This window comes from Diachasma alloeum, unplaced genomic scaffold (genome assembly GCF_001412515.2).
Source record: "Diachasma alloeum isolate Michigan unplaced genomic scaffold, Dall2.0 Dall_scaffold_00627, whole genome shotgun sequence".
NCBI lineage: Eukaryota > Metazoa > Arthropoda > Insecta > Hymenoptera > Braconidae > Diachasma > Diachasma alloeum.
Genome location: NW_021680759.1, coordinates 289,856 through 315,035, shown reverse-complemented (window position 1 = coordinate 315,035; position 25,180 = coordinate 289,856). Strand labels below are relative to the sequence as shown.

General features: G+C 36.7%; 3 protein-coding genes across 4 annotated transcripts; 1 reads left to right on the top strand and 2 right to left on the bottom strand.

Moving 5' to 3' along the window:
* Positions 1-1,891: 1,891 nt before the first annotated feature.
* Positions 1,892-5,047, bottom strand: LOC107043759. The gene is made up of 5 exons (XM_015265370.1): positions 4,931-5,047; positions 4,615-4,850; positions 3,716-3,861; positions 3,292-3,646; positions 1,892-2,297 (listed from the first exon to the last, which is right to left on the bottom strand). Exons 1-5 carry the CDS (start codon positions 5,045-5,047, stop codon positions 1,892-1,894), a joined length of 1,260 nt encoding a protein of 419 aa, XP_015120856.1.
* A 1,886-nt stretch (positions 5,048-6,933) lies between these two features.
* Positions 6,934-14,555, top strand: LOC107043758 (neprilysin-2-like). Its single transcript, XM_029126521.1, is given in 13 exon segments — positions 6,934-6,968; positions 7,445-7,548; positions 7,638-7,895; positions 9,703-9,923; positions 10,016-10,156; positions 10,773-11,002; positions 11,070-11,201; positions 11,641-11,781; positions 11,853-11,937; positions 12,035-12,236; positions 13,085-13,317; positions 13,561-13,678; positions 14,377-14,555. Coding segments are annotated over 13 exon segments (2,079 nt in total).
* Positions 14,556-15,003: 448 nt separating this feature from the next.
* On the bottom strand, positions 15,004-25,115 carry LOC107043790 (extensin). 2 transcript variants are annotated; one of them, XM_015265435.1, is made up of 11 exons: positions 24,815-25,115; positions 24,408-24,524; positions 24,200-24,335; positions 22,240-23,048; positions 21,145-22,023; positions 20,317-20,532; positions 20,181-20,233; positions 18,453-18,559; positions 16,965-17,009; positions 15,857-16,024; positions 15,004-15,678 (listed from the first exon to the last, which is right to left on the bottom strand). In XM_015265435.1, the coding sequence occupies exons 2-11, from the start codon at positions 24,501-24,503 to the stop codon at positions 15,404-15,406; spliced, it is 2,784 nt and encodes a 927-aa protein (XP_015120921.1). In that variant the 5' UTR covers positions 24,504-24,524; positions 24,815-25,115; the 3' UTR covers positions 15,004-15,403. The 2 variants fall into 2 exon arrangements, with proteins under 2 accessions (XP_015120921.1, XP_015120922.1); XM_015265436.1 differs by having other exon boundaries at positions 18,453-18,556.
* Between the last annotated feature and the right edge of the window lie 65 nt (positions 25,116-25,180).

Genomic DNA, 25,180 nt, shown 5'->3' with positions numbered 1-25,180 from the left:
TTACATCTAATGAAAAAAAATTCAGATTTTAATCTTTGATTACAATGGAAATGTTGATTTTCACATAAAACCCCGGGTTAAATCCTGATTTTTAAACATTTCTTCTTTGAAAAACCAAAACGATAATTAAATTGAGAAAAAAATTAGAATTCCGAATCTAGTCGAGTTTTCTGCAATTTTTTTGCAGTTTTCAATAATCTTTGAATTTACCGTAAGGGTAGAGCTACTTTAAAAAACCACCAGAATGCATTATGAATTTCAGAAAAATTCATGAAAAATTCGAAATTTTTAATAATCGTCTATAAACTCAAGTCAAACAATATAGCTATCATAATCATATTTTAACTTTGACTTAATGACATTAAAACAAATATTTTAAGTTATAATTGAATTTATTTGAAGCATGATATTCAAAGATATCCCCGGAATTCTGATTTTCAAAAAATAATTTTTTTTTGGAAATTTCAAATAAATCAAAATAACGATTATTTCTATCGCCTGCATCTTCCAACTCGGTCAAAAGTATATCCAAGGCCATTCGGAAAGTAAAAAGAGCAATGTGAAATGAAGACAAAAGCAATTCCCCGCTTGTTTCAAGTCTGGGGATATTCGTACCTCTATAAAAATCCTCCCTCTTCCGAAGAGAGAAAGTTACACGAAAATGAAATGTGCAACTGAATAAAATTCACTTTGTCCAGCCATTTGAGTGATTGATGTTTTTTAAACATTCATGGACTTCAACCAGAGCATGTGCGACATTCCACGTGAATAATTCCATTGATTTTTTTTTTCATTCGACGATGGGCGACACCTCCCACTGTATATTTACACGAACGATTTGGAGTATTCAGTATCCGTTGAATGTCATTTTACATGACGTTCCAATAAGCCCGAGCCATTTCCAGCGCAGATTTTTTGACATTTCATAGAGACGGGAGGACTTGATGGCTTTCAAATATTTTATTGCTAAAAATCGGTTGATGTGATGGTGATTTTTATTTTTCTACCGTAGAATTTATTGTGAACGTGTAGAAAATTTGCTTGGCATTGCAATACTATGAAAATTTCTCTAGACCTTTTAGTTTTTTAATGATTTTTATTGAAAATTTTACAGCTTTTTTACGTGATTATTTGACTGATATGTGATAGAAAAAGTCAATAGATTCTGAATTTCTCATATGACTGACTCTCCTGAGATAACTTATGCCCAAGAATTCTTCTAGGAAACATTGTAGCAGAAGTTCTGTATAAAAATCATCTATTAATTTTTGTCTATCAAATATCCATTAAAAAAATCGTTCGGCAAAATTCCATAATTTTAATAAACAAATGAAAAAACAAATGTAATTTAGAATACAATTTTCCCAAATCATTTTCTAGTGAATGTTGTAGGTTTTCTATGAATTTTTTTCATGCTCACTCAACTAAAAAACTTCACGCACGAGTAAATTTAATAGAAAAACCTAGCGAATTCGAAAGAAATTTTATTGGATTTCTATTGAACTTTCTGTTAGTTTTCGGCCGATTCTATTCAAATTTCCAACAGGAAATATTCAATAGAATCGGATTTCTCTATATGACTTATTCTCTTCCGATATTTTCTATAGAATTCCCTCGGCTCAAATGTTCCAATTTTTTTGTTCTATTTTTTTCTTCCCATCACGAAAATCAAACAAAAAATTTCACCGGAGGAAATTCTATAGAAAATATCTCAACAGAACAAGTTCTACAGAAAAATCGAATTCTTCTTTTGCTATAGAATATTTTCTATTGAACGTCTATTAAACAGAATCGATCCAAAACTAATAGAAAATTCAATAGAAATCCAACAGAATTGCCTAGCGAATTCGCCAGGTTTTGCTATTAAATTTCTCCATCCCTGAAGATAAACTCAAATAGCTGTGGGCGATTCATCCTGATAATGAACTGCAAGTTTTGTGAGACGCGATCTCCTGGACTTGTGTTTCAATCGATCCGCTAACTTGTTGAAACGTAACTCCTTAGTGGACGAGTTTTTCCGAGTACAACAGGTCTCACTGTCGACACTATCCTCGCAGCTCTTGGCCTCTTCAGTCGTCTCGTTCGACACGAGATCCTGTATTCCACTGCATGACACCGTTTCACTTATCCCACTGCAAAATTCTCCAACTTCGTCGCTTTGCTCGTCCTGAATGCTCTTTGACTTGAGCTTCTCCACGAGGATGTCCACCGAATCCCTGTGCTTTATCTGGGGGACGTTGTTCAGTGACTCCTCGTCGTCAGTTTCACTGTCTTCCGTGCGTGAACACATCCCTGAACTGGACATTTCAGCAATTAAGAGTTGTTTGAAAATGTAACATTTTACACACGAACAAAATTGAAGGGGTTTTTGACGAAAATCCAATAGAATTCCCCCCAATTACTATCGGGTGTTGGCTCTGGAATTTTTTTTCATCAGGATTTTGATTACATAAAATCTTGCACAAAGAGCACAACACTTCAGACATTTTCTATACACTTGAATTGATAATGAAAGTGTTCGTCGTGCAACTGAAACAAGAATCCCCGGAGAGAAATGTTCTGTAAAAATTACGGAAGTCACAGTTCGCTCGCCGATTACGGAATCGACTCCGAAAATTCAAGTGACGGAAGCGTAATTTTTCACAGGAGATGCAGATAAAAATTATGGAACACTCTGGAAAAATTACGTGACAGTTCCGTAAAATTTCCTACAGCCACATTTCGCTCCGGAATTACGGAAAAGATACGTAATTTTTATTGAATATTTCTGTCCGTGTATGTCATAAAATACTTCAGGCCTTCACGGACGAAAAAATTTAATAGAAAAACCTATCGAATTCGTTAGAAAATTCTATTTAATTTCTCTTGAACTTCTATTAGTTTTTGGCCGATTCTATTGAAATGTTCAATAGAAAATATTCAGTAGAAAAAGTCAATACAATTCAATTTTTCTATATAACTTATTCTATTGACATATTTTCTACAGAATTTCCTCGACTCAAATTTTCCAAGTTTTTTCGTTTGATTTTCTTGATGAGAAGAAAAGAAAAATAGAATGAAAAAAATTTAGAAAATTTGAGTTGAGCAAATTCCATAAAAAATATATGAAAAGAATAAGTTATATAGAAAAATCGAATTCTGTTGATTTTTTCTATTGAACATGTCAATAGAATCAGCCAAAAACTAATAGAAAGTTTAATAGAAATTCAATAGAATTTTCCAACGAATTCGATAGGTTTTTCTATTAAATTTTTTCGTGCGCGTTGTGACAAAAATTACTATTTGTCCTACCATTGGGTACTATTCGATCCAGAATGTAGTTTTTTTCTGCAATAATCTTTGGCCTCCCTCTCAACATCGCATTTCCAATGGTAAAGGAACTTTGGGCATTGCCATTTCGGGGGAAAACTCAGGCGGTTCGGCATCAGAATGGAGTTCATCGGCTTGGATATGCACTTGGGGTAGTGGTGCATCTGGCAGTAGTGGGAATGGCACTGCAAACTTTGACATTTGGGCTTTTGTTTAATTCTGTTTCTCCTCTGGTACAATCGCTGCATCTTCATCAGGGATTCTTCCCGACTTCGGCGCTCCCACTCGTAAAGTTTACGGGGAAAATCCAGCGATTCATCATCATTTCCCCTGTCATCTGCAAATTAATGGATATTTCATTTGTTCGGAAAAATTATTCTCCCATGGTACTTCCAGGATAGACTACCCATCTCAGGAGATTCAGTCTTGCGGAGTTGATTGATGGAATCACCATCGCCCGGTTTTTGATGGAGGATTGACATTCGGTTGTAGCAGGAGCAATTCTTTTTGAAGGTCGGACGGGGGCTACCGATCTCACTGGAGACATCAAGTCTATCGAAATTTTTCACAAAGAACAAATTCCAAGGAAACGAAAACGAATAGCACAGACGGAAATATTTGATTTAAAAAACTAACGCTTTCTCTAACTAATTCTCATCGTTTTGCCTCGATTTCTATTGAACATTATGTGGAATCTGTGAATACATAGGATAGCTGGTGCCTGTACCTTTGTTCTTCTTTTATAATGCAAACATTTGATACCAACAAGTAATTCCAACAGAAATTTTCAATTTTCTACCGTAGAAACATCGTTAAAAAAATCCAAATCATTTCCTACCGAATTCTTAAAATATTTCGACCCCAGAATTTACTATTTTTCAAATTGTTAATTGGTCCAAAGTCATGGAAACAAGGTGGGCGGTATTGGACGCTGCCGGGCGGTATTACCCTCAAAATTCGATTCCATCGCTCACTGGCCGATGGCAATTGAATTACATAATTAAATGTTTAATGTTAATAAAAAATCTGTTCTCTGCACATCTTCGAGTAAACAACTCGAAGAACCCATTCTAACCGTTTATGACTCCTTGTAGAGTGCGAGGCTGGAAAAAACGAGTCATTTCCCTCAGGTGGGCCGTACATGCACCAGCGACCCGATTGATATTTAGAATAAGAATTCATTATAGCCTAATTATTAGAAACGACAAGTTTTCGGGAAATATTGCGAAATATTCCGTGGATTGAACAACTGAGAATTGCGTTGAACAATAATCTTACACTCGATACACCGAAATATCCTCTCACCTATCCTGCGCATCTTTAAATTCTTCCGTCTCGTTGGCCCCAGCACTTGGAGCATCCACTGGAGCATCCGGATACTTTCTATTCGATACAATTTTAACAAAATCTCTGACAGCATCGCGGCCCGTTTTTTCCTGATGAAATGCACTCTCAACTGGCTCACAATTTCGCCCACAGCGAAATCCACTCAGAGCTCTCAGTCTCGTTGAATTCTCAGTCTTGTTACTCACTTGAATGCGCTTCAATCCAAAATGAAAATCACAATTCCACCCAATTACCTAGGTACAGAATATTCTCAATCTCCACTTGGGTTATTTACCTCGGGATTTTTGTATGTGGATTCACTGACATGTTCTGAAAATTTACGTCGCGCACGGTGAAATGCTATTGCTGCCGCTGCGAGCTGTTGAGATGCGGTTGGAGAAATTTCTGACATTGTGCCATTCGGGGAAAATTGCGTTTCGAGAGGTTAAAGTGTTGAGGTTATTGATGTTTTCTTTTATTTTGAAATCTGTTGATTCTCACTGGTTCTACTTTATACAAAATGTTAAACTGCAATACTACCTCTCACGCTCGGAAAAATTTCGTAAAAGCCTAGCGTATTTGCTGGAAAGTTCTATGGGATTTCAATTAATTCTTCTCATATTTTTTAGCCTATTCCATTGAAAACTTCTGGGAGATTTTTCTGTATCAACTCATTCTATTCAAGTATTTCCTATAGAAATTTCTCGGCTTTCGAAATTTTTTCATGTTTGATTTTATTAATTGAAAGTGAAGAAAAATAAAGTAGAAAAAATCCACAAAATTCATGAATGTTGAAGCGAAACAAGATGGTTTTCCATTAATTCTGCATAAAATTCCCTTCATTAACCGGCAATTTCATCAATCTCATCCAACAGACAGTTTCTAATAGCATCATCTCCCCGATTATCTCCCTCACAAAACTTCCCTGATGAAATAAAAACTCGATATTATCTGACAGGATTACCATTCTAATTACTCCCCCATTTTCCCCCGAATCCTATCAACTTCCTTATGGAAACATGAACTCACAATTCAGTATCATCACATCAAACCGTAATTACGTCGAAAGAATGAATTTTTTGAAATGAATAATTAGAATAATATTGAATTACAACAAATGTAAAGAAATAAGCGTCGTCCTGACATTAAAAGTAAAAGAAATGGAACATTGAACAGTAAATCTTCTACACGGAGAAAATTATTTGAATTTCTGCAGTTAGTTGTTGAACTTCAACAACTAGTTGGTGAAATTTAACAACAAATTGCAGATTAGTGCAAAACCTTTCTATTGCGATAACAGAAAAAAATGAGATATTTTCTATAGAATTTCCTCGGCTCAAATTTTCTAAGTTTTTTCGTTTTATTTTCTTTATGAGAAGAAAAGAAAAATAGAACGAAAAGAACTTAGAACATTTGAGTCGAGCAAATTCTATATAAAAAATATGAAAACAATAAGTCATATAGAAAAATCTAATTCTGTTGACTTTTTCTATTGAATGTTTTCTATTGAACATGTCAATAGAATCAGCCAAAAACTAGTAGAAAGTTTAATAGAAATTCAATAGAATTTTCTAACGAATTTGATAGGTTTTTCATTAAATTTTTTGGTGCGTGTGACTCCAGGTCAATTTATCTCATCTCGGTTTCCAGTTTTTTGCGTTTTTTACATGTAGAAAACCGAGACGAGACAAATCGAGACAAAAACCGAGATTTTACATTAAAAAACATGGAAAACGAGAGCAAAGATTTCCATGTTCACTGAGACCGAGATCATCTCTCCAAAGTTTTGTCTCGTAAAGTGTCTGGCGGCATCACTACTCCGAACATAGTACACTGAATATCAAGAAATTTTCCGCATCTATTCATCTCCCACGCAAATACCCGACTCAAACGAGCTTTTGGTTGACAACATTGGCCCCTAATGAGCGTAAAATCACCGTGAATAGACCATAAAATCTCGATTACTCGAAAAAAAAGGAGGAGAGGGGGGAGAAAAAATCGACGTTAATGCAGCCAGCGTTAGCCAGATTTATCGCCGCAACCAGGTGTACTGTATTTACCTTAGTGCGGTTAAATATTCGCCGTTGGTTGGGAATACGATCTCGTTAGCACCTTGGAGAAGTGCCCTCTTAACTGTACCAATTAAGCTTTTCCTCTGATATCTACCTACTGTAAGTAGACGCAATTATAACGATACATAAACTTGAAAACCGAATCTTCTTATCCGTTAAAGCTTAATTCGTTTAATGAGTCACTTACTTGGGACTCGCGGAGTGAATTCGCTTCGCGAACGGATGAATGTATTGTAGTCCGTCAAATTTTGGATTCAAAAGGTATCAACTATTTGAATGAATCCATTTATTTGATCCGGATAAAGTATATTTAAACGAGACAATTTAAAATAATTTGAGACTATTTTGAAAATTACACTTTTTTTTCAAATAATTTATAAACAACCAAAACCGAAATTTCTGTTTCGTTGAAACTGAATTCAGGAACTCAACAGGAAATAAATTCGTAGTCGGTTAAATTCTCCACTCAAAAAATTTTGAGAAATAAATACATCGACTTTTACGGAAAAGCGACACAAGTGAATCCAATGAACCTCTGTATTTTAAAATATTCTATTCATTTTATCAATATGTTGTTGGAAACTAATGAACTCATAAGTTTATAACATCTTGAATCACAAATTTTTAATTCAAAGAATTTATAACAACGAGTTTTCCACTCTGAAAATGATTTTTGCAATCGTAAAAAAATCCCCAAAAATCCGTAGCCTTAAAATTTAGTCACGACAATATTACAGACTATTCAGAATGCTCCTGACAGCGGTCCAAAGTCTGTGTCTCCTCAGTCTCCTTCCACCTGTCCTCAGTGAACAGTGCGATCATCCAGAATGCTATGAGCACGGTAAATGAAAAAACGCGTAAATAAATAACAAATGAGTAGAATCGATTCTGTACTTGAACACTGGCTTAAGATACTCTCTTGCTTGTTAGCAAAGCGCCTGACGGAATCGATCAATGACCGAGTTGATGCCTGCGAAGACTTTGTGGAGTTTGCATGCGGCAAACAGTTTCCGTTATTCGAGAGATTGAGTGTGTTCAATGGAACGGGTGTCGTCCAACCGACTACGTATCACCTTCGACTTTGGTGGATCAGAAGGAAATTACAAGCTATTTTAGATGGACCTCTTGATGGCGCTGATCAGAGGGGAATTCGTCTCGCTAAAATCTACTGGCAGAGTTGTAAAACGGGTGAGAGCATATTTTTATGGAAATGATAGCGGAAAATGTAATTGTTTCGGTGAACAACTTGGGAATACATCAAACCAAATATTCAGTAATTAAATAGCTTGAAGAGAGGGAGGAATTATATCAAATACTCGATGAAACAAAAATATCTTTCTGCTGAATTTTTTTCTTTTATCTCTCCCTTGCCATCAATGTTCACCGAAAAATTCCACTGTCGAGTGCAAAAAACAGTCCCCTCGTTGTAGACAATTGATGAATGCAAAAATTATAGTACACAACCTGGAATTGGGTTGCAATTTCCACAACCATCGCTGCGCTCAGGCATTAATTGTTTCCGTAATCCCCAAATTCCCGGGCAACAATGACGTGACCATCACTGGAATTACCGTAAAAACTGATGAATATTTTTTTTTCTCTGTCATCAAACATCCTTTAGTATTAGTAAACTAATTATTTATTCCATTACTTTTTTTTTCTCATTATTTCAATTTTATTGAATTTGTTACATAAAATTTTCCTGTTATCGCAATTTGTGAATTTTTCATCAATCATTTTGTCATTTGTTGAAAGGCCGAAATCAGTAGAAAAATGAATTGTTTAATTCCGTTTAAGCCACTCGATTAATGAAACGAAACTACTCAACAAAAAATACTCAACAAAACTGAAGAATCTCTCTGGTGAATTTCCCCTCTCTATCATTATTCACCGAAAAATTCCACTGCCGAGTGCCAAAAACTCTGAAAGTAACAATGTCAAATCAATGTTACAAATGCAATTGCAGTTCTCTCGTTGCAAACAATTGATGAATGCAAAAATCCTAGTGCAAAACGTGAAATTGAGTTGACATTTTCACAGCAATCGTCGCGCTCAGACACTAATTCTTCCCACAATCCCCAAATTCCCGGGCAACAATGCTGTGACCATCACCGGAATTACCCTGAAATCTGATGAGTATTCGTAAATTTTTCATCAATCGATTTTTTTCTTTCCGTTCGAACGATGAAAATTGGTTAAAAAATGGATTGATTAATTCTGTTAGGATTACGCGGTAAAATGCGGTAAAAATGGAAGAGAGTAACAAGAAAAAAAATTCTTGAAACTTCACGCACGAAAAAATTTAATAGAAAAACCTTCCGAATTCGTTAGAAAATTCGATTGAATTTCTATTAAATTTTCTATTAGTTTTTGGCTGATTCTATTGTCATGTTCAATAGAAAATATTCAATAGAAAAAATCAAGAGAATTCGATTTTTCTATATAACTTATTCTTTTCAAATTTTCCAAGTTTTTTTCATTCTATTTTTCTTTTTTCCTCATCAAGAAAATCAAACGAAAAAATTTGAGCCGAGGAAAATCTATAGAAAATATGTCAATAGAATAAGTTATACAGAAAAATTGAATTCTATTGACTTTTTCTACTGAATATTTTCTATTGAACATTTCAATAGAAGTTTCTAACGAATTCGATAGGTTTTCCTGTTAATTTTTTTCGTCCGTGTTCAGTTAAAAAATATACTCGATGCCTCTGCAATGCACCACTTGTTTCAAATATTTCTCACGCAATTTAATTGGCAAATTTGACGATTGAAAATGGTTGAATCCCTAGTCTGGTCTAAACCAAACTGTGAAAGATCCTTGGCTCCCTTAAAATAAAGGGAACAATGTACCGACCCGAAAGGGTACTAATAAGGGCATGCGACCGAATAAATAAAATTGAATGGGATGTTTCAATAGACCTCCCATTAAAATCCAATGCAATTTTCCACACAAAATTTTGTCGTACGTCTGCTATTTTCATTCTTCTCCCCAGTAAATACAGAAGACCTATTGGGTAATGTGCGTTTGCTATTCAAACAACTGGGTGGATGGCCAGCAATAACTGATGCCTGGAACGACAGCCACTTCACTTGGATGGAATTCAGTAAACGCTCACGACGTCTAGGATTTTTGCCAAGTATGTTCATTCACGTTGGAGTCAATGTCGATGACGTTCACCAGCCGTGGAGTCCAAACGACACAATAAAACTTACGGTTGTTAAAAGTTAAAAGTTTTCTCTCATCATACAGTTTATGCTTTATTGAATTAAGAAGTGGTCTGACCCCGATAGTTATTGCATTCGTAGATACAGAGACCGGTGCATGGCAGTCGCTTGGTCGAGGAGAGCCTCGGGTATTTGAGGATTGCTAAATTCCTCACTGAGTCCAAAATGCCCGAGGCGGGCGAGATTGAGGATGCTCTCAAGTTTGGAAAGCAATTCGAGATGGTAAATTTTTACCGCTTTTTTTGCTGTTTGAAAAATGGGGAAACTCAGGTTTAGTTTTATTTTGAAAGTATGATGTATGAAAAAAATTCAATAGGAGTGCGAAAGCATTCGATATGAAATTCTAAGAGCTTTATTTTGTAAATGTTTAAAAAAAAAAAATTATGTTTTAATTAAAATTCTAGGAGTTTTAATGAAATTTATGTTTTTCTATTAAAATTCTAGGGAATTCTAGTTAAAACTCTATTTGTTTTTTGCGCTCGTTCTATGAGGTATTTGATAAGAAAACGCCAATAGATTTCAATTTTTCTACATGACTATTCTCTCGGAATTTTTTCTCTAAAAATAATTGGCGATGAATTTTCCAAGTTTTTTTCACTCGGACCCTATAATGCAAAGCAAAACAAAATGGTCAAAATAAGGGTCACGAGGGTCAGAGTAAATTTCGTTTATACGTGCACAAATTATCATGATTATGCACTGCAATGATTTTCTACAAACGTTCGCAAAAATCTTCGAATGTCGCATTCTCCTCTGCCGTGAAGACCATTCTTACGGCGAATAAAATATATCGAATTCTTCATTCCGTCTACAAAAAGGAAATGAACGTGAAACGGAGTTACAATGATTGATTTTGCAGCTGCAGTGCGGTACCAGCGGAGAAATTCACATGACAGAAATGACAATAAAAAAACTGGAGGAGGTGTATCCAATCGTCAATTGGATGGAATATTTATCAGAAATATTGACAGCCGAACAGCGGAATCTGCTGTCATCGAGTGATCGGGTTATCGCCGACACCTGCTTCCTGGCGCTGTTCAATGATGTATTTGGATACACCGATAAACGGTATTGCAGTGGGTTAATTGGACCCTTATTTCGGGGGTGTAATTGATATTGCATGAGTAATTTTCAGGGTGCTAGCGAATTATGCATTTTTAACGGTGATTGATGACTTGTTCCGCCTCATCAGGCCGGAACTGGCGTTGAGCTTTGCGGAGAGCCAGCGGGAAATTGACGAGATCTGTTTCGATTCCACTGCGACAATGTTAGTTATTGAATTTTTTAGAGACATTCGGGTGGGAGTTTTCCATTCAGATATCACGCATAAAAAATAATTTTGTCGAAGTTGTATTAAAATTTTGTTGTTATTCTATTGAACATTCCGTTCATTATCAGCTTTGATAAAAGAATCGGCCAAAAACTAATAGAAAGTTAGAATTGATTCGCCGGGTTTTTCTATGATGAAAAACAGCAGTGCAAAAAAATCTAGAATTAATGTCAAGAAATTGCAATTAAAGAAAAAACTATAGATTAAATTGAACAGAAAAATTATAATAGAAATTTTCACAGAGAAAATACACGTGAAAACTGCCGAAATTTTTAAACAAATAAACACTTTCTCATACGTAAAATTCATCAGGAATAAAAACCAGGGAAGAACAATGAATATTTCCATTTGTTAAATGCATTTCTCTCATTGACAGTTTTGCGAAAGCCCTTGACATGATAATAGTACAACTAACGCCCCAAGAAATCAAGGAAAAAGTTCCGGAAATGGAAGGTCGGCTGCTGGATAAAATATTCAGATCCATTCTCGAAATTCCATGGATGGATTACGAAACCCGGTGAATTCTCGAGCAGACATATAATTCCACAAGTCTCCATCTATTCATTTAACAACTCCTAAATATTTCAGAATGAGTATAGTCAACAAAATGGAGGAGTTATCCTTCATAAATCTCTACCCAGACGGCATACTCGATGATAAATACTTCAACAGGGTAATCCCATGTAACGAATTCAAAATGCACCCTAATGCAATATTTATGTTAAAAAATACCGCAAGCCGTCGGGCTGTTTTACATTGATTTTTTTCAGTTGGAGTTGCTCCAAACGGACGCAATTCAAATATACTTTCCTCAGATCAATGGTTTTCTCGTTGATCATTACTATCTGCAGGCGGGAAGGCAGCGGAATAAATATGTTATTTATGGGCGTAATGAAGAGAGCATAAGTTTCTTGGATATATTTTCACCGAGTGATCTTATTATTAGACCCGATGGCGTGGGAAATAGAGTCTGTAAGTTTTTTTGCTCCAGAAAGGGCAATTTGTAGACCTCGTCTACGTCTACGCTAATAACTAGATAGAATTGCATCTTTTTTATTCAAAGGTGGGGATTGTGGAGCCCGATCAATCGCCATTAATTAAATTTTAATTCATCGATTGTTTTTTTTTAATTTTTGAGTTTTTTTCAAAATCAGTTGGCCCACGATAACTAAAAAAAATGTTCTGAATTGACTGAATGATGGTTTAAAAAATTTGTTTGGATGCCCTTTTGACCGAGTTCGAAGATGAACGATAGCAATAATCGTTATTTTGATTTATTTTAAAATTTGAAATAATGTTTTTCTTTTGAAAATCAGAATTACGGGAATAACTTCGAAGTCGAAGTTAAAAGATTACGATAACGATATTGGTTGATTTGGTTTTTATCATGATTGTTGAAAATTTCTAATTTTTCATGAATTTCCCTGAAAGTGAGATTTCTGATGTTTTTTCAAATGTTTCAAATTCATTCGAGTATGTATGAATTAAATTTTTCTATTATCATTTTATCGAAGGGCTGAGGGGAGAGATAGAACCGTAAAAAGACAATCGGTTGTATAGAAGCAAGGGATAATAAGAATAATGATGATGATAATATTCAACTGAGTTGAAAATCTGACAGAATTACTTGAAAAGAAATCTTATTCAATTTAATAAAATTAAATGAACAATGAATTATATATGATAGAAGGAAATGATGTGCAAACTAACAGATCAAAATGTAGCAATTAAATTTAAGAAAGTCCAGTGGAATCTTCTAGCGAATTCCCCACGTTTTACTATGAAAATTTTTCACGAATACAAATGTACACAATTTCCAGATGTCCCAGCGGCGTCGGTATTGAGCAGAAAATGGCATTTTTCACCACAACTCGACTTTCTGAATTATGCCTCAGTGGGACGTGAGATAGCAACAGCCCTGGGCACAAAAATATTTCAAAAAAATTGGCCTACTCCCCCGAACTTCGTCTCACGGGGCCACACTTTGTGGTCGAAATCAACGCTGAGTCGTTTCATAAGCCGTGAATCGTGTTACACCATCGCATTCACCCAGGTAAGGCAAATACCATATACCTGACGCTCCCCAGTGTCCGAGAGGAATAATCCCGGAAATCCCATTATCCACCGAGCTTGAATGGGACTCAAGAGCGTCTGGATGCGTTAATTATTGGAATCGGGCATTGATTGTACACCCAGTACAGCTAAGCATCCTCGAAACTAATATTGATATTGACGTTTGAGTTTTGGTATGTTGCTGTAGTATTCCAATCGTCTCAATTATTCCATTGATTGACAGGCTAGTGGTGAATTTCATTCAGCGGCACTCATGTTTGCACTCATCGGCGGTGCAGAAATTACTTATAGAACAATATTCGATGATTGCCGATTTAGAGACTGCGCGACGACGCTTCCAAGTGAGTTCTTCAATTTTTAGATTATCGAAGCACTTTGGAATTTTTCTATTTGTTCGGTCGCCGACGATTTTCGTGATATTTGCATTATTCATTTTAATTCTATCCGAGAATCGTATCTTTTCAAATGCTCCTCAGAAATTTCTAGTCAGAAAAAATCCAGCAGCACGCACCAAAAAGTTTAATCGAAAAACCTAGCGAATTCGCTTGAAAATTAGATTTCGATTCAACTATTATTTTTATTACGTAATAATAATCCGATACAATTTTTAGTCTCCAATTCTCGATTTTAAATATTACCCAAATGAGGTGTCGAATGACTTTTGTTTTGTGTTTGTTTTGATCACAAAAAAACAATAATTTTTATTCATCTTTGACATAACTCCTCTTCATTCAATGTTGTACCATGTGAATTACAGAAAAAAATATTTATATAACAAAAATAAGAATGGATAAAATTAAATTAATCTAATTGTGGAGACGGAAATGAAAAGAAAATAAAATAAAGTAGAATAGTATAAATAGAATAGCAATCGGGCGCGAACCGCCCGTTCGCTAGTCAACTATTAATTAGATTTCGCTTTAACTTTCTAATTTCTCGACTCAAATTATTTCACTTTTTTCGTTTGATATTTTTTTTACGAAAAAAGAAGAGAAATAGAGTGTATCATCGATCAACAGTCTCTCTTACATTCATTCAGATTTCAACTACACCCCTCGCCAACTATTCTGGATCGACGCAATCTCCTCCGATTGCGACCGCGATCTGAAATACAGGTACAACACAATGTTGGCGAACAACGAGGCGTTCGCCAGGGACTTCAATTGCAAGGTGGGATCAAAGATGAATAATCACAAGAAATGCACATTCTTCTTATAAATACCAACAATTTTATTTTCATACTGTACACAATAAATCCTGTATCTCTACTCCAGCAAATTTACAACTGTGTTGCATTAAGGGCTTCAGAACGTTATTCAAGCCGATTCGTTGATAACATCAATCAAAGTAGCCGCTCACGATATTTTTCGTTTCTCCCACGAGAAACATTCGTCCGCAGTCATGCCTCCATGATTATTGTTCAGTAACAACGTTTTTAGTATCAACCGCGACTATAACACAATCTCCATATTATACAATTCAATACAAAAGAAAATATATAATTCAGTTAAGGATGTTTATCCAAAATCGCAAGTACTTAAAAAAATTGTTTTCTTTCACTTTGATACAAATTTCAATCCATCAACCCATGTTCATTATTTACAAATGAAATAGACAAAATGCACCAAATGCATGCGCTAACATGCGCTCATATGGGATAGAATCATTCAAATATTTCCTCTTTTTGCCCCGGGTACCCCAGATTTTTCTCTGGCCATTGGATGCAGTATGATTTTACACATGACCTTCTATATTTATCTCTATTCTTAGAGTCTTCTAGTGAATTGTCAATATCAATATAAATTTCGTAAGAGCCCGTGTCAAAGGAAAAATTAGTAAATTCATTTCTGCCGAGACTATTGCAATTAATTTTTTCTCAACACTAGAAAAGTTAGTTTTATATATTCTGCTGTCAGCCGAAACAATTACAAAATTTTCCACATCCGAAACAATTACAGAAAACACATTTACCGCCAATTTACCGACACTGGCTAAACATCCTCAAGAGAAAAAGATTCAACAAAAAATACTGAATATTGATGAGCGATTCAGGATGCATTCAATGATTACGAGTTCATCCATGGTGGACACGAGACAGGCGGCTGATAACCCTGTGAAACAGGAACTTGATATTGTTGAGGGTACTGGGGTCTTTGTTGATGATGATGTGGAGGTGGTGGCGGTGGGGGAGGTGGTGGATTGCATATTGAATGCATCAATGGAAGTGAATTGTAAGGCGGTGGCTTTCCAGCGTATGGGGGAATTTGATTGTACTCGATATTGACGTGGTGCTCCATAGTTGATTGAATCGACAAGCGATTCTGATCGCCGTCTGATTGACCTGCAATGGTATTTTTAATTGAGCGCCTCGAGCGAGGAGAGAGAAAGAGAGAGAGAGAGAGAGAGAGAGAGAGAGAGAGAGAGAGAGAGAGAGAGAGAGAGAGAAAGAGAGAGAGAGAGAGAGAGAGAGAGAGAGAGAGAGAGAGAGAGAGAGAGGGAGAGAGAATTTTTTTCATTACCTCGTGATGGCCTTATTTGAGGGGGTGGCATGTTTGTGGGTGGCGGTGGCGGTGGCGGCCGAATCCAGGACATTCGACCGTCGTGACCCTGCCAGGGGGCGGGATGCGGTGGGCCTTGCACTGGTGGCGGTAATTGACCGCATTCTCCGTCGAAATTTGAATCGCTGCCTGGACGGTATATTTTGATTATTGTTTTTGGTTGTGGGGGTTGGGGGTGTTTATGTGTGACGGTCTCTATTTGCGGTTAAAAACTTTTGGGTGAAATTTCCCAACAATTTTACGCTTATTGGATTTTTTGTCTCATTTGTTTCGCGGAAATTTCAAGGAATTTCATCATAAATTCAAAATTTTATGGAAAAATCAGTGGAAACGGTAAATTTCAGTTCAGACATTCCACGGAAATGAATTGAAATCTGGAAAAGTCAAGTAAATATATTCTTGAATTTTCAATTATTTGAAATTAGAATAAATTTAATAATTCATTCGATACTGGTGAAGGACTTATCGTTCTCTGGACATGATTTTTCTCTTATTAACTTCCCGACCCGAAGGGAGGAAGTTATTGTTGTTTTTGGTTTTAGGGGTTTGGCCATGTTTATGGGTGACGGTCTCTATTTGCGGTTAAAAACTTTTGGGTCAAATTTCCCAACAATTTTACACTTGTTGGATATGTTTCTCATTAGTTTCGCGGAAATTTCAAGGAATTTCATCATAAATTCAAAATTTTATGGAAAAATCAGTGGAAAAGGTAAATTTTACTTCAGACATTCCTTCCTAATGACAAGGAATCGGACAAATTCTGGTAAGTACATTTTTGAATTTTCAATTGATTGAAACAATGTCAGTTTGTACAATGTCAGATAGACACATTCTGTTTTGGATCCGTTCTAGGAAAAATTACGACAGTACGGAAGGCGATGGAACTGATGGGCACGGAAATTTGTGGACATATTCCCGGATAGACAAATTCTGATCAGGTGGGTAAACAGGGCTCGGTATTGGAGATATTGGAAGGTTGATTCTGTATCTACTAACGATTCTGAAGCCAATGGAGCCGTCAAAGGCGCGGAAAAGGTCGGAATAAAAAAAAAAAATTATGTTCACATACCATGCATAACTCCACTGGGCTTCTGCTCCATATTAAGTTTCTCACCTGCATGACGAATGCAAACCAGATTAGTTGAACCATTACACCACCCTCAACATCAGTTTTCTAATTATAGAGTACATTCTACAAGATACGATAAAAAAAAGTATACACCAGAAAACAGGAAAACTGAGTAGCACCGTCTAGCTGGAATTTAATAATCCAGAAGAAAGAGAAATTAATTAATTTAGCATTTGCGTAGAGCCTCGGACCGTTCTGATTTCATCTGAAATAAGATTACGTTCTTTTTCGTTCATGAGGTAATGTTTCCCCAGGGGGAAAATAAAACCAGAAGCATGTAAAAGTGCAACTCCACCCCGAATCTGAAATTATCCACAAAGTAATTACGTAATATTATACAAATGGGGTAACAATAGCTGCTGCAAGTAGAAAACACCACTCTCTCTCTCTCTCTCTCTCTCTGAATTCACATCAGAATCTGCAATAGTTCACAATCCCATGCGCACAAATATATCAAAGGATTAGCTTAATCAAAATTGTCGTCAGCATTCTGGCAAAAGTCTAAACTAACGAGAATAACATTAGCCATAATGTTCCTTAGATTACAGTCTAAGAGTATCGGGAAATAATGGCAGATATTCAGTATCCTCAGCATCACTGGTATTTCAATGTTAAGGATATCCAAGTACTCTTATTATTTTCTATTGAAATCTCTTTCAACATTTGTAATTACAAATGTAAAGTTTCCATTCAAAGGATATTTGACCCTAGGTTACAGAACATTTTGCAATGATTTTATTGGTCAAACTTTGAAGGTTTTAATTTCGTTTTATGTTGTTAACCGTTAAGAGATGTTTTGAAAATCTGCTGAAAAATTAGAAAGTGCAGTTTTTCAGGAATATTCATAACATAATTGAGAACTTTCCATTTTTGCTTCCGAGTGGAAACTTTGTAATCGTTCAAATTCAAGTTTTGGATTTTTTGTCTTATATCGACACAGTATGATCCAAAAAGGCGGAAAATGCAATTTTTAGTCATCATTTTATTCATGTAACAAAGTTTTTCTTCAATTATTCGCTAGTGAATGGATGGAACTGAATCTCGTTCTTCAATTGTAGCTATTATTGAGCCCTATCAATCGTCGTTAATCAAAATTTAATTCATCGATTGGTTTTTTTTTAATTTCCCAATTTTTTCTAAAGCCAGTTGACCCGCGGTAACTAAAAAAATGTTCTGAATTGATTGAATGATGGCTTAAAAAATTTATTTGGATTTTTTTCATTTTTCTTACGAAAATCAATTGAAAAATTTGATGATTATTATCATCATTTAAAAAGCTCCATATAAAGCTGTAAAAGGCACTTGTAAATCCCCAAAAAAATCCACAAAACCCCATATCCAATGATGCTGAAGAGCATTCTGATAAAGTAACTGAAACAATTCGAATACCTCCCATTTTTCCAAACTCAAATACTCTTAGCTACAGACCTGGATGTGTAGGTGGCATAGGCGGCTTATTTCTTTCGCCATAGAGTGGACCAACACCTCCCGGTGGTGGACCATGTCCGTGTGGCAGCAGCCTTTCACCATCACTGCTTGAACAATTCAGTCAAATTGATTATTTAATAAAAAAAAAAAAAAGTACCAAAAAAACGGTGCAAATGTGAACGATATTAAGAGTTAAATTTGATCATTTCGGTTGTGGCATTGATCCCTGGATTCTGAAATGTCAAACGATATTTGTATCTTCCATAAACTGCGTTGCAGAACGATTATTAACATTAAAAATGCCATTATTGGATAGTTCTCCTGATCTTTGCTCTATCTAACAAGTCAATTGTGTATCGTTTATCTCCATTATAATGTCATATTCCCGGAACCTTTCTCCATATGACCTACACTGTTAAATTTTTGGATGAAATTTCTGGTACACTTCTTCGATATTTGTGTTGCGTTGTAGTTTCACTGAAATTTCAAGGAATTTCGTCCGTGGAAATGGAAATTTTCAAGGGAAAATCAATGAAAACTTTTAATTTCATCCCAATTGTTTCATGAAAATCAATAGAAATCTAAAAAATTCAAGTTGTGGAGCGAAAAATCAATGGAAACTTGTAATTTTATTTCAATTGGTCCATGAAAATTTTAATATTTCAATAGTTCCACTGAAGTTATCAGGAATTTGTCTTTGAAAATGGAAAATTTCAAAGGAAAATCAATGGAGACTTTCACTTTTATTTCAATTGTGACATGAAAATGAATATAAATCAGAAAAATCCAGGGAAGTACATTCTTGAGTCTTCAATTGATTGAAAATTCAAGGAAGTTATAGAATTCTCGTCTCAAAAATTTGGAATTCCATTGAATTTTCAGTTGAATCTGGAATTTCACGATTTCTTTCCCATAAATCGATTGCAATGTAATTCTTTTGAAAGTTACTTGCCATCAATCCACGAAATTTCAATTCTTTCAACAGTGTACTTCATAGCCTATTGATTCAATTCAATGTATTCAATGAATTAATTTTTGTGATACAAATGATGGATGTCAGATTGGTACTACTACCCCATCAATTTCTATTAATTGAAAAAAATTATAAATAAGCACATTGATGTGTCACACTGAGTGAGCCCTTATCCTATACAATTCATTAAGATAATGAAAAAAATTGAATGATTAATTCGTTACTCTCACAAGTCCCCAGGGCAATTATTTATACAACTCGATGATTCATAAATAATTTCAATCACTTCTGCAACAAATTATCAACAATTACACTGGAATAACACATGGCCCCTATCTCCACCGTGTGCCAATGCAAATAAATAAAAGTAATTGTATTTTATCTGTAAATGAAAATCAAAGAAATCTGCCTCGATGGAATGAACACAAATTCAAGTGATAAATTAACGCTTTAAAAAAAAAATTGGGAAAATGTCAAGGTAATTTTGTTCCTGCCAACTGCTCATTTTGCCTGCTCTATTTCCATTATATTCCAGTTTCATTCTCTAAGGATAGCAAAATTATAATTCTTATTTTCATAATTAGAGTGGAATAATTAATCCTCTCCTTTGCAGCTTCTTCCTTACATTACTCTTCTCCAAGAATGTTTCCTTCATTAATTAGGTGCTCTGTATTTTAATTTTACTTTCATCAGTTACGTAATGAAAATTTCCATTTTTTTTCTGTTTTATTTTTGGTTTTTAATTCGAGACTCACCCATTTCCGTGCCGATGAATTGGCAGTGGTGCATTGTGATACGGCGGAGGCTCCTGGAAAATTAACGAAGAAAAAAATTAACATTCTGGGATGGAATTCAATTACATTAGTCTGTTGATTTGAAATTAATGAATACCTGGGGACCCTCAACGTCGTTGAATCTCCTCTTTACACCGTGACCTTTTTGCTGCTCCGGAGAGTCTGGATTATGCATTTCAAATGGCTGTTGAGGTGGCTGGACCGTATAATGGAGTTGCTCCGGCATTTGTCCATTCTGATAGTGCAATTGTTGGGTGTAATGTATCTGCCCCGGGGGAACATTGTGCAGGCCCTGTGGTGGTGGCATTTGCACCTGGAAATTCATTAATTTTCGGGTATTGAATGGATTATTCGATATTTAATTTCGAAGGTGACAAGTATTTTTATGTAAATCGCCAGACTCATTTAAGAAAATCCAAGTACTTTTGCTATTGCTTCAGAATGGAAGCAATGTAATAGTTCAAATTTAAGTTTTGATTTTTTTGTGTCACATCGACTCAATATGATTCAAAAAGTCCGAAAATGCAATTTTGACAAATTTGATGATTGAAAAATAAAAAAAAATTAACTTAGCAATTCCCTGCAGAATGAGTTCTCTGTTTGAAATTCTCATTTCACTATTCTCTTGAAGAGAGATTATACACAACATATTTAAATATGGCTTTAGACATTTCAGTTCAACTCGATTTTGACGATTCCTCAGTTTTCAGTGAATACCTCAAAAACTATGGGAGATATCAAAATTTTTGCCCCCACCTTTTTAGTAGCCATCAATTTGCTCTACAAAAAAGGTCATTAAGAAGATTTCGCTATCCCCCTTAGATTCGGAGATATTCCTCCAAAACTCATCAAAGGGCCAAGTCCACTTAAACTTACATGATAAAATGCTTTCAATCAACCAAACTAAACATCTATCCCCAATTACCTGCATTTGGCCCTGCGGTTGTTGTCCAGCATACAACCAAGGTGCATTCTGACTCCCCCCCTGTTGATTGGGTGGTGGTACACTCGTTAAAACATTCATAGAACTTCCAATTTGATTGGGAGGTGGCACCATTTGAGGTGGTGGAACTGGTTGTGGTCCTTGTTCGAGTCCACTCTCATGATGATGTGGTCCCTCGTGAATGGGCAGTGGAGCACCAGCCGGCAGATGATGAGGTGATTGAGAGTTTGGCACAAGAAACGTTTGTGTCGCTGGTGGTGGCATTTGTATGGGATAATGACCAGGACGTTCGTCAAACTGCGGCTGAATGAGATGTTGATCTGGATTTTGCTGGACTGAGGGAACTATTTGCTCTGGCTGAAGGACAAACTGTTGACCACTCGTTTGCACTTGCTGGTACTGTATTTGATATGTCTGGGGAACCGGTGGTGGCGGCTGATTGGGGGGAAAATTCGGCGGGGGAAAGTGGAGGTGGAGGAGGGGTGGGGGAGGCTGATGAGTTATGTTCAAAGGTGCTGATGGGGGTGGCTGTTGCAGATTGACATTCACTGTCTCAATTCCAGTCTGGCAGGGGGTCGAGGGTCGTGGCATGTTTGGCTGGGTGTACACATAGGATACAGCACCACTCACTGATCCACTGCTGCTCGATATGAAGCCAGAGTGACCAGGACTCGCTGGTGGAGGCTGACTCATTACGTACATTTGTGCTACTGGTTGAGTGGAAGAATGCGACGATGGGGGCACTTGAATGTGCAGTGGCTGACCTGAGTGGATCTGGTACTGCACTTGGCTCACTGTTGGTGGGGGAGCGATCAGCTGGACCTGACCCACTGGCGGCGGGGGGATGAGGGTCTGGAGGTCCTGAGGTTGAAAAGAGAAATATCGTTTTCAATGGGGGATTTTAGGGACAGTGCGAGAATTTTTAGATCTTTCGAACACACTAAGGGAAAAATTAGGTTTTCTGGAAGAGATCTTTTGTCGTTTTGAGTCAATTTACTCGGGAACAAAGAAGAAAGTTTCCATCAAAACATTGGGATCAATTTCATTTCCCCTTTCATAACAACCAAAAATTCCTACCTGTGCTTGAGTGGGAGGTACTAGAGGCCCAGCATGAGCTGGAATATGCACCCCAGGCGGTGGAACCCCAGCCCCAGGAGCCCCAGCCATAGTAGCAGTGAGAATCGTAGCTGGCAAAGTAACAACACTGCTCTGTGGATGCTGAATGATATCCTGATGCTGAATTGTAACAACATTGGACTGCCCCAGAGCCCCAATATTCATGGTCTGAAAGTGTGCCTGCTGAATCTGCTGGAGTTGCGATGTCTCAATCACCTGCTGTGACTGAACAGGCGGTGGCTGTTGCTGAATGTACGCCTGCAACTCTGACTGCATCGTCTGGATCAAATTTATGGCCAATTGCTTGGCATTCTGCAATGCCTCGGGCTTCGAGTGCTCAATGTACAGGTGAAGGGGCTCAGGGGATTCACCACCCAGCACTGGATCCATGAACTGCGATCCTCGACCCCTGAGGGATACGTTGGCACCAGTTTCTCCTCTTATGTACAGTAAATTAGCCCCTCCAGCCCCAACGATTCTTCCTCTGAGGTCGAAACCCTGGGGGGCATTCTCAATGCCCACGCATATCTTCTCGACTGAGGGGGTGCCTGAGTGCAGACTCATCAGGGGTGGTGGGGCATTGGTGAATCTACTCGGACGGCTCAACGAACTCTGGTGCTCGGTCTTTATTATCTCGTGGATCTTCTGAATCGCTAGGTCGATGTTGTGCTTGCTGTGCCCCTGGATGTAGAGGTACAGGGGGCGCTCGGCTGGGGATCGAGACTTGTCGGCTTCTGTCATGAATCTACCGCGAGTTGATACTGTTGCACCTGGGGAGGGTTTTAGGGGCATCAGGGTCATTAGGGTCTCACATCTTTGCTGGGGGGATTGAAATCGAGGGGACAGTTGACTAGCAATTTACAGGGGGGGACATTTAACTTGATTGCGAGGGAAACAAGTGGATAATTGCATTTTTGGTTCCAAATAGAAGCTTTGTAATTGTTGAATTCAAGTTCGCCATTAATTAAATTTCAATTCATAAATTAGTTTTTTCAATGAATTAATTTGTTATAATTGGATGATGGCTTACAAAATTTGTTTGGGTGCCCTTGAGTGCCCTTGAGTGCCCTTGGGTGCCCTTTTGAGGATTCGAAGATGAAGGCGATAGCAATAATCGTTATTTTGATTTATTTGAAAATTTGCAAAAATTTGTATTTTTTGTAAATTAGAATTCCGGGGATATCTCTAAATATCACGCTTTAAAGGAGTTTAATCGTAGCTTAAAATGTTTGTTTCAATGCCATTATATCGGTTGATTTGATTTTTATGATGATTGCTGAAAATTTCGAATTTTTCATGAATTTTCCTGAAAGTGAGCTTTTCTGATAGTTTCTTCAAATGTGATGTGTCAAATTCATTCACGTATAAATAAAATTTTTCTATTAGTATTTTATCGAAGGGCTGAGGGGAGAGATAGAACCGTAAAAAAGGCAATCAATTGTACGGGATAATAAGAATAATGATGATAATAACATTCAACTAAGTTGAAAATCTAACAAAATTAGTTAAAAATAAATCTCATTCAAATTAATAAAATGAAATAAACAATGAATTCAGGAACGAAGTAGTAAAACGGTTTAAGTCGACTTATCTCCCAGTTGAGTTTTTGAGGAAAATTGCCGAATCTAAGGGAAATAGAGAAATTTTCGTAATGACATTTGTTGTAGCTCTCAAGCAGCTCTACAAAAAAGGTTATAATACAAATTTTGCCATCTCTCCTAGATTCTGAGATATTCATTGAAAACTGGTCAATAGTCAAAATTGACTTGTACTGTTTTACCACTTTGCTACTGAATTGGGTATGATAGAAGGAAATGATAAGCAAAATAACCACTCCAAAGCATATTGTTAATTGATTACGCTATTGAGACAGAGATGCTCGAATAAATAAATAAATAAATCAATACAACCCCCTCCATACCTGAGAAATTATTAATCTCATCCTGTATGTATCCTTTAGTGAGAAGTGTCCTGGCACTCGGTGGCGTCTCATTGATCTCAAACTCAGTCGTAAAAATCTCCGAGTTTTTGAATGACCCATTCGTAGACAGAAGGGCCTGGACAATCAATATTTCCAGGATTTAACAATTCCCAAGATAAACCCCCAAAAAAATCTCCCCAATAATCACCTTATTGTTCCCATTGGAACCGCGATACTTTCCCTTAGCCATGAGTATTGGAGTAATTGATCCAGTAACATGTGTCACCGTTTTCATAAACACCATGTCATTCCAGTAGCATCACAACTGTCGGCAGCAAAAGAAAATGATTGAAATTAATCGTCTCTAATTCGACTGATGAACCATTTAAAACGTGTGAGGTTAACCTCACGTCTAATTAGTCGACCAATTTCCCTTCAATTCCCACTGAAAGCCCTTGAATTTCCATCACTACACGACTAAAACTCAATTTTTTCGAACAGTCACCAGGAGAAATACGGAATTGCGACTCATCATCGACTCTTTTTATTTTTCTGCTAAAAGAACGGAAACAGTGGGAGATAAATCGATAGACGTTGTGTTATGTCAGAACTTACGAAATTGTTTACGCGAGGTGTCTCCTAATGACGATAAGTCCCCCAAAATTCCGTAAAACTGAATCACCGACTGAATGCCCATCGAACACATTATCCACACGTTATTCACTCGACACTGAACTGATCACAATGCCTCGTACTTCATTATTGATTGGGCGAATTTATCCTGCCCCTCTCTCTTATAATCAAGTGATATCACTGTATTTTTCCAACAGAGGAGAACACCAAAAGACTGATCGATTGGGGCTTAACAATGGCTGACGATTCAAAAAATCTTGGGAGATGGGGATGAAGAGAGAGATGAGAGACAGTACGACGTCACTTTTTTCGGGTAATTAGCCCTCTGGCGGCGGTCGAGCGAGTTGC

Excerpts from the sequence above, each read along its gene's own strand:
- LOC107043790 (XM_015265435.1), bottom strand. The coding sequence starts at position 24,503 with ATGGTGTTTATGAAAACGGTGACACATGTTACTGGATCAATTACTCCA. Across the intron at positions 20,234-20,316 it reads ACGACGTTGAGGGTCCCCAG|GAGCCTCCGCCGTATCACAA; the intron begins GTATTCATTAAT and ends TTAATTTTCCAG. Across the intron at positions 16,025-16,964 it reads GCCCAGTGGAGTTATGCATG|GCAGCGATTCAAATTTCGAC; the intron begins GTATGTGAACAT and ends TATACCGTCCAG.
- LOC107043759 (XM_015265370.1), bottom strand. The coding sequence starts at position 5,047 with ATGTCAGAAATTTCTCCAACCGCATCTCAACAGCTCGCAGCGGCAGCA. Across the intron at positions 3,862-4,614 it reads TTTAAAGATGCGCAGGATAG|ACTTGATGTCTCCAGTGAGA; the intron begins GTGAGAGGATAT and ends AAATTTCGATAG. Across the intron at positions 3,647-3,715 it reads GACTGAATCTCCTGAGATGG|ATGACAGGGGAAATGATGAT; the intron begins GTAGTCTATCCT and ends ATTAATTTGCAG.